The 18118-nt window shown below is 41.7% G+C and overlaps 1 protein-coding gene across 1 annotated transcript; it reads left to right on the top strand.

The window, feature by feature from the left end:
• Positions 1–2800: 2800 nt before the first annotated feature.
• LOC121309564 (insulin receptor-like) lies at positions 2801–17946 on the top strand (the record flags this gene model as incomplete). Its single annotated transcript, XM_041242549.1, has 19 exons — positions 2801–2949; positions 3531–3675; positions 4124–4338; positions 4792–4918; positions 5479–5723; positions 7005–7172; positions 7341–7539; positions 8540–8575; positions 11034–11323; positions 12107–12249; positions 12748–12907; positions 13309–13411; positions 13534–13601; positions 13719–13948; positions 14268–14378; positions 14582–14741; positions 15381–15510; positions 16100–16234; positions 16883–17946. Coding segments are annotated over 19 exons (3157 nt in total), but the record flags the coding sequence as incomplete, so codon positions are not given.
• Positions 17947–18118: the final 172 nt, after the last annotated feature.

Here is an 18118-nt window from a genome sequence, read left to right as displayed (position 1 = left end):
AATCATTTTCTTTTACACAGGGACGTTCCGACAGCAAACCAGACAAGCATACATGTCTCGGTTTATTAAAACAACACAAGGTGATTTAGCTGGCTGGTCTGTGAACTGGAAGCGTGAATTTAAAAGCAGTCAAGCATCCCAAATACCTCCCAACAGATCTCTCCATACCTAATGAGTCTGTGTAGAGGGTTCTTTACAGCAACTTGCATTGTAATATTCTGTTTAAAGTCAAATAGTGGAGCCACTCACAGTACTTGTTATTGCTCTGATTCCAATCTGGTGAGGTTTCAGTAAAGAGCCACCTTTCTCACAAGGCTTTATTTAACTTGCATGTTATTCAAAGAATGTTTTGTGGAACCAAATGGGTATTCGTTAGCCTTCCCTGCACTTAAGAAGCCAACAGCAACAACCTTGGACCGTTTTGGCACATTCTTAACATTTTTTAGCTTAAGTATTGAGAGAGATGCTTTTTTTTATGCATTAACCAAAAGCATTGTCTGTTAAACTTTTAAAGGCACGCCTTGTAATGCAAGAATGTATTGTATTTCTATAAAACAAACACACATGCTGGTCTGTCTCCTTCCCCAAGGTCAGCAAACCCGCCGAAGAATAAGTGATTAAGCTTTCTTTCTGTTTCGGCATGTTCTCCGCAAAGATAACAAGGTGACAGGGCCATCCTTGATTATCCTCTCAACCGTCGTTACAAAGGGTTTCATTAAAACACGTATATCAAATAGATAAGACATCTTTCTGTACCCTTGGCCACCTCTGCTGCCTTGCTAAATTGTTATAATTACTGCAGCGCTTAACCAAGGGACAGCATTTTTCTGATCTCTGGATTAAAAAAAACAAAACAAAAACATTTAGACAAGAAGTCTTTATCAGTGTCTTCCAGAAGATTTCTAGTTTGGCAAATGTTTTTCTTTTAACATTTCTGTTCTAATTGGTAGTGTTTTTAATTATTCAGTTTAATTCTTCAATATCGGGACTGATTGTATGTGGCACGCCTTTTGAAGGATAGTTACACCAGTAAAGTATTACAACAACAATAATGTCTATTGCGCCTTTCATCACAAGGATCCAAAAGCGCACACACACAATGTGAACCATTAAATATAGTCCAGTACAGAATTTGATAGAACAGAAAAGACAGATAACAAATGTGGTTTTCATTGTAAAAAAAAAATAAAAAATAAATCAATGCACATGTCTGCCTTAACTTCTAGGAAACCGAGTAGCAGTGATGGGATCAATGGCCTTCTCCCATTTGTAAATTAGTTTTAATGGTTTCATGTTCATATGAGTACTTAGTGTTTTGGTTGCTGATTAGATCTGTGCAAATGCTAGCCTGTTCCCCAGCACTACACTATAACTACGGAGATGGAACCAAGACTCCTATTGCATAGCACTTTCACCCATTCCAGATTTTACTAGGAGCTTGATTAGCCCTAGTGTATAGGCACCAAGCTCAAGTGTGTCTTATTAAACTCGCAGTAAAACCATGAATGGATCAAACTGCTATGCAATGGGAGTCACGTTAAAGATGACTGTGCTGTCCAGTTAGGTGAGGATTGTATTTCTGATCGCAGGGCCAGTCAAAACGACTGGGCAGTGTCGTCCTCGTCCTCGTCCCCCCTTGCCAAACTGTTTGGCTAGGCCACCCCTTAGAAGGCGCAGCTGAAAGACATGTGACGGTGATGATGACAGCATTCATGTGATGTGTGACCTTCACTTCATTACTTGTCTGACACTTTTGGCAACAGAACGTTGAGCTGCAAACATCCCATTGCACCGACTCTGTTCTGTGAGACATGCAGTATGTGGGCTACTGCCAAGGTGTTAACACATCAATCTGCCTCTTTTGGAGGCCTGGGTTTGAAACTAGCTCAGGTAGTCGACAAGAGAATTCGGTTTCAACGGATTCAGTTCAGACCAGTAGCCTGCATCACAGATTTGTAAACATTTGTCTAAGTTAAAAAAAATCGAGTACAGATGAACCGGCTTTGTCGTGATTGCTGTGCACGTGTAATTTGTGATATAAAGCTATTCGTGATGTAAACAGAGTTTCACGTTTGCCTTTAACAGCACATTACGAGGGCGAGAAAAGAAGAAAGAAAACTAACAGTGAATTAAAGAGCTGTGTTTTAATACTGTGCATTTAACACATGCATAGAGTTTACTACAGGACACATCCGTTCTGTATCGTTAACTGGGACGAAACAGTTTGTGTCATTATCTAAGAAAGGCATGCATCGTCGTCCTGATGAGAGCTATCAATTGGTGACGTTGGTGTTTTGTAACTGAATTGTATCCCATTAAGACTGCCCACGCAGAGTCTGACAGGCTGCACAAAATGTCAGTTTATCAGCTGAGATGATTATTTTTTGTTAGTTGCGTTGGAAATTAATTGGATCTTGTGGTTTTGGTAAAGCGCAGCGTTTGACAGGCTGCACAAAACGTGACAGTAAGCGGGTTTGTGAGATGATTTTAGCAGAAGTCATTTCTCAAAGAACCTGTGGTGCATGGAGAGTGGTTTTTGAATATTCATAATAATAAACGGGGTATGATATTAAGCGTGGTTCATCTGTATATCTCACTTTTTCATGCTTGTGTTTGATGAAAAAAAAAACAGGTGTTCTGTTAACCTCTGTTTGTTGACTGCAGAACACAACACTTCTAAAAATTCTATGATCCGTCTCCCTTCTTTCATGCTCTATAAAGGTCTTTAGGTAGCTGTTCACAATGGCGGAATATCTGGATCTGTTATATTTCATTTTTTTGTTTTTGTGTTTCTCTGCAGCTTGACCTGTACCCCATGCGATGGGCTGTGTCCGAAGATCTGTCAGTTTGGAGATAAACCCAAAGTCATCGACTCAGTCACAGCGGCACAGGAGCTCCGCGGCTGCACCGTGGTCAATGGGAGCCTGGTCATTAACATGCGCGGAGGGAGTAAGTAAACTAAAAGTGGGCTCTCTTACAGCGTTGGGAGAAGGCTCGAGCATGGCATCTCCGTTATATGAGTATTTAAAGGCATCATCTTCACTGTAGGTGTATTGTCCTAAACTGAACATCTGCAAGTCAGTCCACAACTTACACTTCTCGGTGCTCTGAACACAACGTGTGCTGGTTAAATTAGTGCAGGATGTGTTGCGTTGCCAGCTGTTGTGCAGCCTTAAAAGTGTTACGTTAAACCTTAGCAAAAAACATGTTGAAACATTAAAAACTTTAACATGTTGAGAATGTTTGTTACCAATCACAACGACCACCAGACGCCTCCACCTCCATCATACAGTAAATGACAATGTGCATTAGTGAGAGTGTATCGGTGTGCATTTAATTGTAGTTGGAAAGAAAAATAACTACGTGAAAGCTGGGTTTCTTTGTACACTTTCTACTAAGACTGTTTTTGGCAATGATTAAACTTACTTAGGCAAAGTTTTGATCCTTTTAACACTTGGTTTTGAACTGTTAACGCCCCTAAATACACAGCGGGAACTAAATCTTGACATTCTTATGTGCCTTTCTCTCAGATAACATTGCCGCCGAGCTGGAAGCTAACCTGGGGCTGATCGAGGAGATCACTGGCTTTCTGAAGATCCGCCGCTCCTACGCTCTCGTCTCCTTGTCTTTCTTCCGCAAACTCAAGCTGATCCGGGGAGAGATGCAGGAGGCTGGGTAAGTACCCCTCACCTCATTCCGTGTGCCAGAGGGAGCCGATCACGGTCCGAGAGGGCTATTCCACTTCTGGTCTTTGTTCCAACATGTTTAATTGCCCCGAGCAACACCCTGAAGTAGGTAATTATCTTATTTTACCTGTCACACCTGGAGTGGAATGGCTCTCCAGGACCGGGATTGGTCACCCCTGCTTTATACCATAGTAAAATCGTAGTGCAGTGTAATAAATCACATAGCTCAGCATTAACTTTGGTAAGGGGTCCTGAGGTTTCTAATCTGTGCGGGACTATTGAAACGGCTTCAGTGTCTTCATACAGTCAGGTTTTTTTTTTATTGTATGTTTCTGTAGTTTTGCTGCAGTCCACATGGGTAACCTGCTCCTTTTAGCGGCGATTTTATCTCGCTTTGAGAAGGCTAAACTTAACTCTTTTTGTCCCACTTCCTGTAGGAATTTCTCCTTCTATGCCTTGGACAATCAGAACTTGCGTCAGTTGTGGGACTGGTCGAAACACAACCTCACCATCGCCCAGGGCAAGCTGTTCTTCCAGTTCAACTCCAAACTGTGCCTGTCCGAGATCTACAAGATGGAGGAGGTGACAGGAACCAAGGGGCGGCAGGAAGGCAACGACATCGCTGTGAAAAACAACGGAGACCAAGCCTCATGTAGGCCAGCCCTGGAGCTGCCAGACTCCCTCAGTGTCTACAGCTATGGCCAAAAGCTTTGCATCGCCCTGCAGAATGAACACATTTTGCTTCAGAAAGTTGAATGAAACTTTCTAAATAATGTGACGTTAACATATTGAATTACACACAGCTTTGTAGTTTTCCATCTACTTAATGAAAAAGCTGACAAGTTGACAAATGTGAAAATTCTAAATACTGACTACTTGTAGCGTCCGGTAGTCTTTTTTGCGAAGTAATGTATGTAGTTTCTTTTGATTTGCATGATGCTAAATAAAAGATCTAAATTAGGTTCATCTATCTAAATCATGTCTCAGTCCTAAAATTCTAGGTGATGCAAAACTTTTGGCCAGAGCTGTACGCACACTATTTTAAATTAGAAAAAGCTACATGAACTTGTTTTATTTATTTTGTATTTGTTTTTTTATATTCTAGGTGAAGACAAGGTTCTGAATATCATTTACATTAAAACAAAGTCTGATATGATCATCGTCAGATGGGAGCCGTTCTGGCCCCAGGATTACCGGGATCTGCTTGGGTTCATGGTCTTCTATAAAGAGGCGTAAGTGCAGCAGGGAAAACGCCAAACAAAACAGACAGGATGTATTTATGAAAATGACCACCGGGGGGACATGCAACTGTAATATCTTCTCTTTCTGGAGTTAGTTCTATTTCAAATCTCTACAAAAATGAATTAAAAAAATAAATGTAGACATGCATCTGTAAGTTGGGGGACAGTGGCGGGACAAAGGGCAACAGGCAATAAGTAATAGAGGTGATACAGAAAAATCATGATTTGTTTAACCCTTTATGGTACAAGGGACATATGTGTCCCACAAATACAGATGATGCTAACTTTGTTATTTTTACAATGAGGTGCACAAAGGAGGGTTTAAAATATACTGACAGCTTGGATCTGTTCATCCGAATCTTCCTCGTGATACTTGAGTCACTCCATTTTAAGAAAACATTTGAACAGCAGCTCAATTCTTGTGTACCTCAATGGGGTTAATAATGAAAAACAAGCTGTTTTTATTTTCCTTTTTTTTTGTGGGCTTTTGGTAAATGTCTTCCAGACAGTTCTTCCTGTGTTTATATTACAAGCTGGTGCTTCTTTTGCAGACCTTATCGCAACCTGACAGAGTTCGATGGGCAGGACGCATGTGGCTCCAACAGTTGGGCGATAGAGGACGTCGATACGCCCCCTCGTTCGGCAGACCCCAAATTCTTACCAGGGAAGCTCCTCGTTGGGCTGAAGCCTTGGACTCAGTATGCCATTTTCGTCAAGACCCTCATCTCCTCTACGGAGGAGCGGCAGGTGTACGGGGCAAAAAGCGCCATCATCTACGTGCGAACCGACGCCTGCGGTAAGAAATGAGTGTGGCTTTGTGCAGATCACAAAACGGAGCATTTTTGATTGGACTCCACCCCTTGGCTTGCAGTCTCACCTCAAGACTTCTATTATTGAGTGTTGAAAAGTATTGGTGATCAAACAAGTTAGTAGAATATAGATGTACAGCTATGGCCACAAGTTTGCATCACCTAGAATTTTAGAATTGAGACATCATATATATATATATATATATATATATATATATATATATATATATATATATATATATATATATATATATATATATATATATATAAGAAAAGAAACTAGAAAATGATATGCAAAAGTCTACTGGAAGCCATAAAGTAGATTTTGCATGTTGGATTTCGTTAAGTATATGGAGAACTACAAAGTGGCATGTAATTCAATATGTTAACATTATTCATCGGGTTCCATTCGACTTTATGAAGCAGAATGAGTTAATTCTGCAGGCCGTAGCTGTAGTAATAATTCATAATTAAGAAAACCGCTTGTAAATACAGTGTAATACAACAATTCCATGAGTGTGTTTTTTGGAGACAACAATCTTAAATCACATCACGAATAATTACGAATTATAAGAGCAATACAAGAAAGCTATTCACCTGGGGGCATCTGTGGTTATAAACTCAGTGAGATTGGTCTGAATTGCTTCCTTGTGCAGTATCACATTTCTCTTCTAATAATATAGTTGATATTGTAGTGTAATGTAGTTTTTTATTTTTGTGTGTGTTGGCATTCTCCTGCTTAACACAATTGAACATCCTGTTCGTCTGATATTTCTAGAGTAAGGGAGTTGGCTGGATGGTTTCTGTTGCTTTTTTTTTTTTTTTTTTTTTTTTTTTTAAGTATTGAGAGAATTCTGTTTTCTTTTTTTCGTGACACCTTTTTTAGTCAGTTGATGGGTGACAGGTAGAGTGCCATTACTGACAGCTTGCACACTCCAACAAAAAACTAAACAAAGCTAGGCACGAGCACCATTTATGAATTTAATAAATTTCCTAAGCATTTCGAAGATTTGCAACAGCTGGTGCATTTACTGGTGCCCGCTGCAAAGAAACCCCCAAAGCACAGCCCAAGCTCCACATTTGCTTAGCAATGCGGTGTAATAGGGAACCGTCGTTCTGTAGTATTTGAATAAATGCAAGATGGCATTGTAGATGATGATTACATGGTGTTCTAGTTAGTGGACATAGTCCTCTGGAAATGAAACCAAGCTGAACTTTCTTGTCGCGCAGCATTTTCAATTTTCTATGTGTTGCGTTTCTTGCTGCAGCACCATCAGTCCCGCTGGATCCCATTTCCTCCTCAAACTCCTCGACCCAGATTATCCTGAAGTGGAAGCCGCCCTCGGAGTCGAACGGGAATATCACCCACTACCTGGTCTACTGGCAGCAGCAGCCAGAGGACAGCGAGCTCTACAGGTTCGATTACTGTCAGAAAGGTAAGGGGCAGCACAGGCTAACAGCTGGCACAGTCAAATGCATCGGGTTGAAAACACCCCCAAATATTGACTCTAAATGTCAAAGGAGTTCAATGTGAAGTGACAATATGAACAGACTGAATAAACAGTACAGAGATATACAGTGAATGAGGGATTGTTTTCATACAGGGCTGAAGGTGCCGTCCCGTGCTCCTACTAAGACGGACAGCGAGGAGACGCACAAGCGCAATCAGACGGAGGACTTCGACCAATCAGGAGGCTGCTGCACCTGCCCCAAGACTGACTCGCAACTCAAACGAGAGGCAGAGGAATCGGCGTTCAGAAAAAAGTTTGAAAACTACCTCCACAACGTGGTGTTTGTGCCCAGGTAACGAGTTAGTCTGAAAGAAAGAAACAAAGACAGACAGATAACCGAATGCCAGAGAGTACGAGTATTAACTGCAGTTCCTCATCTTCAAGTCTCCCACATTCGGATTTCCCGCAAGCCTTAAATCTTATTCTCCCACTCTAAGGGTGGAACTGCCTGAAGTATTCCCGTGAGGAAATCCGTTCATTCCTGAAATTCCTGGGAGCGAGCTACAGTTGGAGAAAATGTACAGTAGGGGAAGGGATTTTAGGTACTAGTTAAAAATCCTGCATCTTTCAATGCCGTTTTCAAGACACGCTAAATGGTGGCAGAACAAATACTATATGGAACCGCTGGTGTTTAAAATGATTAAAATCAATAAATATAATACAGTCAGCATGAGTAGAGGTCAGCGTTGAAGCAGGTTTTTGTGTTTTAGGGTGGCAGTATTAAGAGATCAATAAGGTTAAGCCACCACTTTGTTTTTATTGCCCTAAAGCCCCTGTAACACCAGGAAAATTTGGGGTGACTTTTTTTTTTTTTTTTCCCAGCTTCTGAAGCAACATGCTTTTGTTATTGCCATGTGAGTAGTTCTAGTCATAATAGCTAAACAAACTTTGACATGGGCAACTGAAAACTGTATTGGAGTGGAAGGGGGAAAAGCTTCATTTGCTTTCCACTACCTCACGTGGGTAGTTGTCACAGATTACATGCACAGGGATGGAAGTAACATGCCCATTCCAGGTTTTAATTTGAGCTTACTTCTAGTGTGTAGGTAATAAGCTGAGTTGTGTCTTATTAAACTCTTTGCAAAACCAGGAATGGTTTTCCATCCCAGCAGCAGTGAAACATATTGAAAGCCCCATTTCAATGCAGTTAGCATTGAAATGACAGCACAGGAGGCAGGCCTTGGACTCTATGAGGGTGGGGTCGGATCTCCCTGAATCACACAGCCCTGCCAGTATGTCCTGTGAAGGGAGGACTAAGCACCCTGAAAGTGGTTGATTGTCTTGTTTTACAGAAAGTCCTCTGCATTGAATGACGCTAAAGAGGACAGGTAAGAACGGTGACAACGGTAAAGTTCACCCCTCTCTCTCCGTCTCTTGCCCTGCGAGCAATAATAGCGGGCTGGCGACCTACATAATTTGATGCACTAATTTTGGATTTGCTTCAGCAACCTTCCACACAGCATCCCTCTCTTACTGTCAGCATAGCCTTATGTCATTCAAAAAGCATTCCAAAATAGTGTGTGAAGCCCAACAAATCTTAAAGAATACTGTACAAATACAGTACAGTATGTCAGCACTTTCCATCTTGTATCGTTATACTGATAACACAGTACTAAGTTCATTCATATTCATCAGTCTCCCTGTCTAACTAGAGACACTTTGCAGCTGTTTAAAATGTACAAAGTGCTTGTGATAAGTCACAGTTTCAGTTATTTTACACCCTGTTTGTGTGGAGAACGGAGGTTCGTTTCTGAAGATGCTCGGTAAGGTTGGGCTCAGGTGTTGAAGCAAGTCTGGGGGGAAAACCTACAATAAAACCTGAATTCAAATCAAGTGGTGCTTTGTTCAATTCAAGAGTAAAGCATGCAGTGTGCTTCAGTAATATACAAAATAAACAAATAAATAAATAATTGATTCCAGTTTCATTCATCTTAGGTTGCACAAGATAGGGTTTAGTAAGGGTGACTTGAAAATCTGGGTAGTATTTCAATTATTAACGTAACTGCTGGCTAGTGAAGAGTTGTACAAGGGAATATCAGTAACAGCCTCCACAGATGCACTCTGAAGGGGAGGGCTGAGCCATTGCAAAGTCCCGAAGGTTACATAGTGGCATGACAGTGAGCAGGATCAGTGCGGAGGCTATGACTGGGAAAGGCAATCAAGAAGAATCTTTCGTCACGTTTTATTTTAAGGGCCGTTTATTAACTGTTAACAAACATTGTTAACATGGGTTAATAAATACCTGATTTTAATTTGCTAAACATTACTACAGTAAAAATGTCAACCGATTTCAAGCATACGATCGACTGGGTATTGGTCGTCAATAGGGTTCTGGTGTTTGATTGCTCATCCATAGGACTGGTGTTTGCAGTTTTAGCTGGTCTATTATGTATTATATAACAGTTAACAGAAAATAAATAATGTACATTAACGTTTTTTTTTTTATAATGATATTTTTATTAGATCAATTAACGTGTTTTTTTTTTTTTTTTTAATAATGATATTTTTATTAGCTACATTAACGTGTTTATTAACTTGCAGTTGTTCAGGATTGGAGGCCAGCTGAGCAGGTTCTGTTTCCACTGTCATGCTGTCCCTGCTGGCACCTCCTCTCCTGTATGGGCAGTGTGAGCTGCCATATATCAAGCTTCAGGCTTCTATCCCATTGGAGACGTTGCCATACCCAATAACAAGGATGCAAAGTCTATCCAGATTCCGAAACCACTTCAGGCTCCTTCTGAGATCTGGTGGCACGAGGGAACACAAGGTCACCCCACAGCCCGCTATGTGTTTAGATCTTTTTATTTTATATATAAACCGTCCTGCACTGTGTTACATCTTTGCAGCATTTTTATTTGCTGCTGAACTGTGAGGATTACACCCTTTTTATGGCATCCTAAAGTATAAATTATGGCTTGCCCACAAGTCGAACTAGCGTGCCTCTGATCCCTCGACCATTTTATCTCCTCAGATGCATTTTTTTTCTTTCTCTTAAGATAGTAACACTGACTTTGTTACTTTGAAGAGCAAAAATAAAAGCTGTTTTCATATTTATAATTAAGTCCTGGACACAGTACACGCAGGAGGGAGCTCTTGAACGTGCACACAGAGTCTGTGTTGATTTAAATAGCTGAAGGAAAAAGCCATGCAAAGGCAGATCACTGTACAGTATATATAAAAAACAAGTTCTAGCAGCCCAAACTAAACATGCTGGCGCCATCTAGTGGTCACAAGTTATATCTTACATTTGTTTTGGTTTTACACGTTTTAACTGTGGTATATTTATAAGACTTTATTTACGCAGCGTATAATGAGAGAAGTAGTTTAAAATGAGCTGATTTAAAAGTGGTTGTAATGACATGGTTTGTTTCCTCTAACTGAAACTGGAACAGTGTCTGGGACAGCCCACTGACACACAGGTGTGTACTGCATAATGCAGTCTGTCTGAAACTCACACATTGCCCTGAGGTGGAAATACCACAGGTTAGTTGCCTAGCCCCGCCAATAACCAGAAGAAAGGTGACATCTTCTGTCCTGATCCATCACTAGGACAGATCATTGAGAAACAGGACACAAGTGCTGACCCACGAACAATCATGAAAATCTACAAGGATATAATTACAGACATGTTTCGGTTTCAGTATGCCTTGGAGTGACAAACAGATCAAATAAACCTCCCAGCACCGTGCGGGTTGACTGCATTGAGGCTTGTCGAATAAATATAACCCCCTCCATGCTGTTCTGGCTTGGTGCTGGGGACTAACCCTGTCTGTTCCATTTCCTCAGGCCTGCCCGTCGGCGCAGGGAACTAGGTGCTGTGGCAAACAGCAGCTTCCCCGAGGATCTCACCACACAACCCATTGTTTCCAACACCTCCATCGACAGCTCGTCCACGGAGAGCCCCAGCGAGGAGTACGTGAAGCTGTCGGAGAAGGTCTGGTTCAAGGAGGCTCTGGTCATCTCCAACCTCCGGCACTTCACCGGCTACCGCATCGAGATCCACGCCTGCAACCACAACGCCGAGAACGTGGGCTGCAGCGTGGCTGCGTACGTCAGCGCCAGGACCATGCCTGAGGGTAGGGGGTCGTTCACTGCATTTAGACGTGCGTAACAACCTGGATTCTTTCGGAAGTGTTCGGAAGGGTTCATAGTGTTAGAAATAAGACAGCAGTCTCACCCATTCCAGCTTCTACTCCCACTTGATGAGACAGCAAGCTCAGGTGTGTGCGTCTTATTAAACTTGTAGTAAAACAAGCAGTGGATTAAACTGCTATGAAATGGGAAGCATATATTTCCGTCCCTGGTTCAGAGGAATCCAGCCTCCTGAAACTTTTGCACTGGAATCCGATTGCCACCTGAACCCAATTTCCACAAACGGGTGAATCTGATCCACATAAAGACGAGGTTATTGATAAGTAAAACCTGATCATTTCTACACACCGTGAGCCCTTGTCAGAGGTTTGCAGCAGTATAACATGACAAAATCCCAGTTATTCAGTAAGCATAGTAAATAACAGGCAAGTGGTCCCAGTTTTATTTATTTTTTAATCTGCAGGTTGTTAAGTGAGAGAACACAGCCGGTACGGTAGATAACGCAGCGTTCTTTGGAGATAGTGAACTTGACAAACTGATAATTTGCAGAGTTTGATTCATTACAAAGTAGTACACTGCTAATAAGCCAATTTCCAATCTTGGATCCCGTTATTTCCCAACCACTGTAACTTTCTGACTAGTTGCCATTATCATCATTAACTAGGCTGCAAACCTACACTAATTAATTCTTATTGTCCCGTCTTACATACGCTTTTTTCTGCCTTTTTGTGTTTTTATTTCTAAACTGAGCTTCTTTTTAATTGCAGACAAGGCTGATGACATCGTTGGGCCAGTGACGCACGAAGTCTTGGAGAACAACGTTGTGTTTGTCAAGTGGATGGAACCCAAAGACCCGAATGGGCTGATAATCCTGTACGAGATTCAGTACAAGAGGCTTGGGGAGGTCGAGGTGAGGCTGGGCAGACGTTCTGGCTGCTTCCTCTCATGCTTTCGCGTTGGGTTTTAAAGTGCGGCTTTTGCGTGAAAGCTTTACTGAGGCTCGTCTTTTTGTCAAAGGGTGAAATACGAACGGCTAGAACGTCCTTATTTCATTTTCTTGCGCATGTTGTGGATTTTCGCAGCTAGGCAGACTTTTTTTTTCTTTAGAAATCCAGACAATATAACGGAATAAGCACCTAACACTGCTTTTATGTGCATTGTTAACTATATTACAAAAGTGAGTGCACAGCTCACTATCTAGAAAGCAGCGTATTTAAGTTTAACATCCTAGATATTAATGGAAAATATTTAGTGCATCTATTTTTTTTCTTAATGATTTTGTCATGTAGTTGCATTGCATAGCAGTTGATGGGTTGAATATGCAACATTCAGCAAAACTTGCAAGAGGAGCAGCATATGCAGCGTTACCAAATGAAGTGACACATGGCTTTATCTCTCTCGCTACCAGGAGATGCACCAGTGTGTCTCTAGGAAGAGCTATGCTACTGATCAGGGATACAAGCTGCAAGTGCTGCACTCGGGGAACTACTCCATACGGATCAGAGCAACCTCGCTGGCTGGGAACGGGTCATGGACGGAGCCAGCCTACTTCTACGTTAAAGATTTCAGTGAGTTTCTAGATTAGACCGAAACTTGTGAAGAAGGCTCGCAAATTGCTTTCCCAAGGTGCTGGGGCGTGTGTTTGCAAGTTTCAGTAAGTGCGAAAGCGACTCAGTTGGGAGTGCTTTGGTGAGAATGAAGGTGGAGTGTAATGTTTCGACGCTGTCATATGAGGTGGAGATCTTACAGACGCTCCGAACAGTAAGCGGTAACATTACCAATAAAGTAACATTAGCAGCTAACAAGCACATATTGTTACTATTGGACACAGTGAATTTGTGATGCTCTAAAATAATTATTTCTAGTTCGATTTCTGTAGCCTATTTTAGTACTGATAGTTTTCGGAGGTTACTGGTTAGAGGATTTGCTAACTCCATCAAATGAAATGCGTTCCTCCTTGGTCTTGCAGGGGACAACCATTCGAACCTGGCGAAGATAGTCATTGGGCCGGTAATCTGCATCATTCTGGTTCTCGGAGCGGCAGGGGTGGTCTTCATGGTGGTGAAGAAGAGGTAAGCTTTTGGAATAATCCTTTATTTTATCAGAAAAAAAAATGCAGAAGCCAAATATCTTCAAACTAACCAATTACCTTACTGCTTTTTAATACCATTTCAATTTTTTTTTTATGTCCTAGACAAACAGAAGGACCAACAGGACCTCTCTATGCCTCATCTAACCCAGAATACCTCAGTGCTAATGATGGTGAGTGTTATATGTAGTATGTATATAAAATCTTGTCCTTTTGAGACCACAAAGATCAGTACGTTCCTCCAAGTGACGGTTCAGACTCGAACAATCTCCGCTGTTTTTCCCTTGTAGTGTACGTGCCAGATGAGTGGGAGGTTCTTCGTGAAAAGATTACTATCCTGCGAGAGCTGGGCCAGGGCTCCTTCGGCATGGTGTATGAAGGGATTGCAAAGGACATCGTGAAAGGAGAGCCGGAAATGAGGGTCGCTGTGAAGACGGTTAATGAGTCCGCCAGCCTGCGAGAACGCATTGAGTTCCTCAACGAGGCTTCAGTCATGAAAGCATTCGTCTGTCATCACGTGGTATGTAGATACAGGCTCTGCTCCACAGTTTTTTTTATTTGGAGAGTTCCCAACGTGTGCGTGTGTGTGTGAATATGAAGCCCACCTGGTTTTATTAGCTAAGATAATGTAACCGCAAAGAAAAACCTGGAATGGATCAAACTGCTATGCAAAAGAAGTCATGTTTCCCTGTATTAGTTTAATCACTATGTTTACGCTTATAGCATCATAATTGTCATACTGATTACGTTAGCAAAATCTTAAAACATGAGTGCTTGCCTGCTTTCTGGTTTCTGTCCTGCAGTTAAAGCATTAGGGTTAATCTTCTCTGGCTTTACAGGTACGTCTGCTGGGCGTGGTGTCCAAAGGTCAGCCCACGCTTGTTGTGATGGAGCTGATGACTCATGGAGATCTGAAGAGTTACCTGCGCTCACTGCGGCCCGAGGCAGAGGTAATGAAAAAGTGATCGGCATTGCAAATCAAAAAGCAGCGTCGAAGTTCACGTTGCCCTTTTTTGCAGTCATGGTAACAGACAGTAGCATGCATGAGAACCAAAATCTTCAGAGTATTTTATTTTTGTAGAATGTTTTAGCGCGTCGGGTGCAATTACAAATGTAATTAGGCTTCTAATTTTGTTCCTAATGCCCTCTGCAGAATAACCCGGGCAGCCCTCCGCCTACACTGAAAGAGATGATCCAGATGGCAGCGGAGATAGCTGATGGCATGGCATACCTCAACGCAAAGAAGTTTGTTCACAGAGACCTGGCAGCAAGGAACTGTATGGTGGGAGAGGACTTCACTGTTAAAATAGGAGGTAAGTCCTGAAAAAATATCTTCCCCCATACAGTCAAGCTGACACATCATCCCTGCCTTTGGCATTGCCTTTGAGCTTTGTGTTGAGCTGGTTAGAGGACCTCTCAACTTTTGCCCATTAATCACGCCATATGAAAAATGTTTGAGTCTGAACATCAGCAGGGCGCTAATTTCATTTTTGTATTCTTTATTTATTTATTTATTTATAAATTTTATATTTTGCCATATTTGCTTGACAAATGCATGAATTCTGCATCTTGAGTTGAACTAGTTACATAATAAAATTGCTTACAGCTACAGCCAAAAGTTTTGCATCACCAAGAATTTTAGGATTGAGATGTAGGAACATAATTTAGGTATTTTATTTAACACAATGCAATCAAAGAAATTACAAAATGATATTGCTAAAGTCTACCGGAAGCCATAATAGTAGCACAGTATTTCATGTTAGATTTCGAAATGCCACATTTGTCAGAGGTATGTAATTCAATATGTTAACCTAACATTATTCAGCAGGTGTCGTTCGACTTTATGAAGCAAGATGAGTTAATTCTGTAGGGTGATGCAAGACTTTTAGCTTTATGCATTGAATTTACAGAGGTTCAGTTTGATCACGAGAGGTAATCGTTGCCTTTTTTAGATTTTGGAATGACGAGAGACATCTACGAAACCGATTACTACCGGAAAGGAGGCAAAGGGCTTCTGCCAGTGAGATGGATGGCTCCAGAGTCCTTGAAAGACGGAGTCTTCACAGCACATTCAGATTGCTGGTGAGTTTCACAGCCATGGAGATTTCCCCATGTGCCGACACAAGCACAATATAATACATGTACAGAGTCTCAGTTGCTGCTGAATCTAAGAACCAAGATAGAAATGAGGTCACCTGTAGACAAGCTCAACAGGATCACATACACATTGCAGTGGTGGAACTGGGTGAACGCTGCTGTCCAGCGACTAGATATAAAAAATACACACATGCACAGAAGTACTTGACTCTCACTACTGGATAGTTGACTGACATACCATCATATCATTTGTGTTGTGCGTAACGTGGTGTTGATCTTATTTTGTGATGTACAGTGTGTGAATGGATACTTTTACTGATTTTATAAAATTGACATCAGGCGGGGGAAGCATATTGCCGTTGCGCACTTAAGCCCACCAGTGAGGCATTGTGCGCTGAAGCCTGTGCAGCACTGATACGCATCCCCACCTCACTTAAGAAAATCAGCCTTGCAGTGTCTTTAAGAAGCTGGAGTGAGCAAGCAGTGCAAATATGGATCTAAGCAGAAATAGTGAAGCACACAGAACGCATACAGTGTGCACTGAGCTAACCGCGGCATGGTTTGAATGTTGCAGGTCTTTTGGAGTGGTGCTGTGGGAGATCAGCACGTTGGCAGAGCAGCCGTATCAGGGTCTGTCTAACGAACAGGTATTGAAATTCGTCATGGACGGGGGATATCTGGACCGCCCAGACAACTGTGCAGAGAGGCTGTAAGTAGGATTTCCTTGTGGCTGTGGGATGTATAATGCGCCAGTACAGTATGGGGGGTAGACTGAATCGCTCGTTCCCTGGTTTTATTTGCAAGGCTAAAACCACCATCAAGTCTTTTAGCTGTACGATGCAATGCTGTTTATATCCATGTTAGATAATAATATAATTAAAAAAAAAAAAACAGCAGCAAGAAAATCATTTTAATTCACTATAGCTAATGTAAACTGTGTGAAACTGAGCCATCGGAGCCACACTGCCACACCCTAGTGAGTAAAATGGTCTTAATATAGAGCTGGTCCTGATGGAGATTCTTCAGGTAGGAGGCACCTGTCTACAGGTGAACTGTTAGCTGTATCCTCTGCATGTACTGTACATGCTTTCCAGTTACACTGTAGAATACAGGGTGTACATTACATATAGCAACATGGAAACAGCCTGTGCCATGGTGTTTATTACATTAGGTAGCAAGATGTTGTTCGAATGGCCATTTCTATGTAATTACACAGTAGTTAGGCATAATAGCTGGGGACCATCTGTAATTACCAGTTATTACAATGTAATTACAAAGCCGTTTATGCCCCTGTAATCTGTAATACCACCTGCTTCTGTACGGTATGGTGACTGGGCTCTCCTCTCCCTCCCCGCAGGCACAACCTGATGCAGATGTGCTGGCAGTACAACCCCAAGATGCGGCCCACCTTCCTGGAGATCATGGAGATGCTGAAGGACGACCTCCACCCCAGTTTCCAGGAGCTGTCCTTCTTCTACAGTGAGGAGAACAAACCTCCGGAGACAGAGGAGTTCGACATGGACTTTGAAAACATGGAGAACATTCCCCTGGACCCAGCCTCCTACTCCGAGAGAGAGAATAGCTTGGGAAGGGACAACGGGCTGAGGGGGAACTATGAGGAGCACGTGCCCTACACGCATATGAACGGGGGCAAGAAAAACGGCCGTATCTTATCATTACCCAGGTCCAGCCCATCCTAACATTTCCTGTTCACATCTTTGTATTTTTGTTTTTTTTAAGGCCCTACAACAGATCTCAGGACTTTTTACTTGGCTGCCACAGTGTGAGACACAGGATGCAACGTTTGTATTCATAATATTTTTTAATTATCATCCTTTTGTTTTTGTTTTGTTATTGCCAAGTTTTCCGACTGGTCAGTGGAATTAACTGTGAGAACCCGTTATCAAAAGGCTGCTAAAAAAAAAACGCCGAAGAGCTCGCGCCATCCCACCACCGACCTCCTTATAGTAAATCCAATGGTTTTAAGAGGTTTTAAGTGACCTTGATCTCTGTGGCCTGAACACAACAATTTATTATTTTCCTTAAAACAAACAGTTTCACTGATTTACACGAGACAGCGGTATAGACAGTATCTCATGGAACAAAACTCATCTACTCAAAAAAGGAAAAAGGGTTTTTTTTTTCTGCAGAATTCCAAACTTCACATAGATCTCTTTTGATTGTTGTTTTTATTTTGTTTACTTGCGTTACCGGCTGAAGGATTATTATTATTATTATTATTATTATTATTATTATTATTATTATTATTATTTTAAAGTGGATGGAAATAATTCCTCAGATTGACCAATAGCTGCTGCTTTGACATTTTGTGGGTATACAGTAGATGATCATTATATAAATTGGTTTTGTTTTTTTTTTGTACATAATTTGATGTGTTAATGTTTTTACCACAGAGGCTTTTCTTCCCCCCCTGTTTTTGTTTTGTTTTGTTCCCCCCCCCCCCCCCCACTGCAACCCAAAATCAAATTCATTATTTTCATAATGATCAGACTGCCAAGCAAAGTGTAATCTAGGCTTCACTGGAGGAGTACTCTGTTCTCTGAGGCTGAGACATGCCATTAATAGCCAGAGC

The sequence above is a fragment of the Polyodon spathula genome, unplaced genomic scaffold (assembly GCF_017654505.1).
Source record: "Polyodon spathula isolate WHYD16114869_AA unplaced genomic scaffold, ASM1765450v1 scaffolds_1352, whole genome shotgun sequence".
NCBI lineage: Eukaryota > Metazoa > Chordata > Actinopteri > Acipenseriformes > Polyodontidae > Polyodon > Polyodon spathula.
Note: the sequence above shows the minus strand (reverse complement) of the source record. Positions and strands in the feature narration are given on the sequence as shown.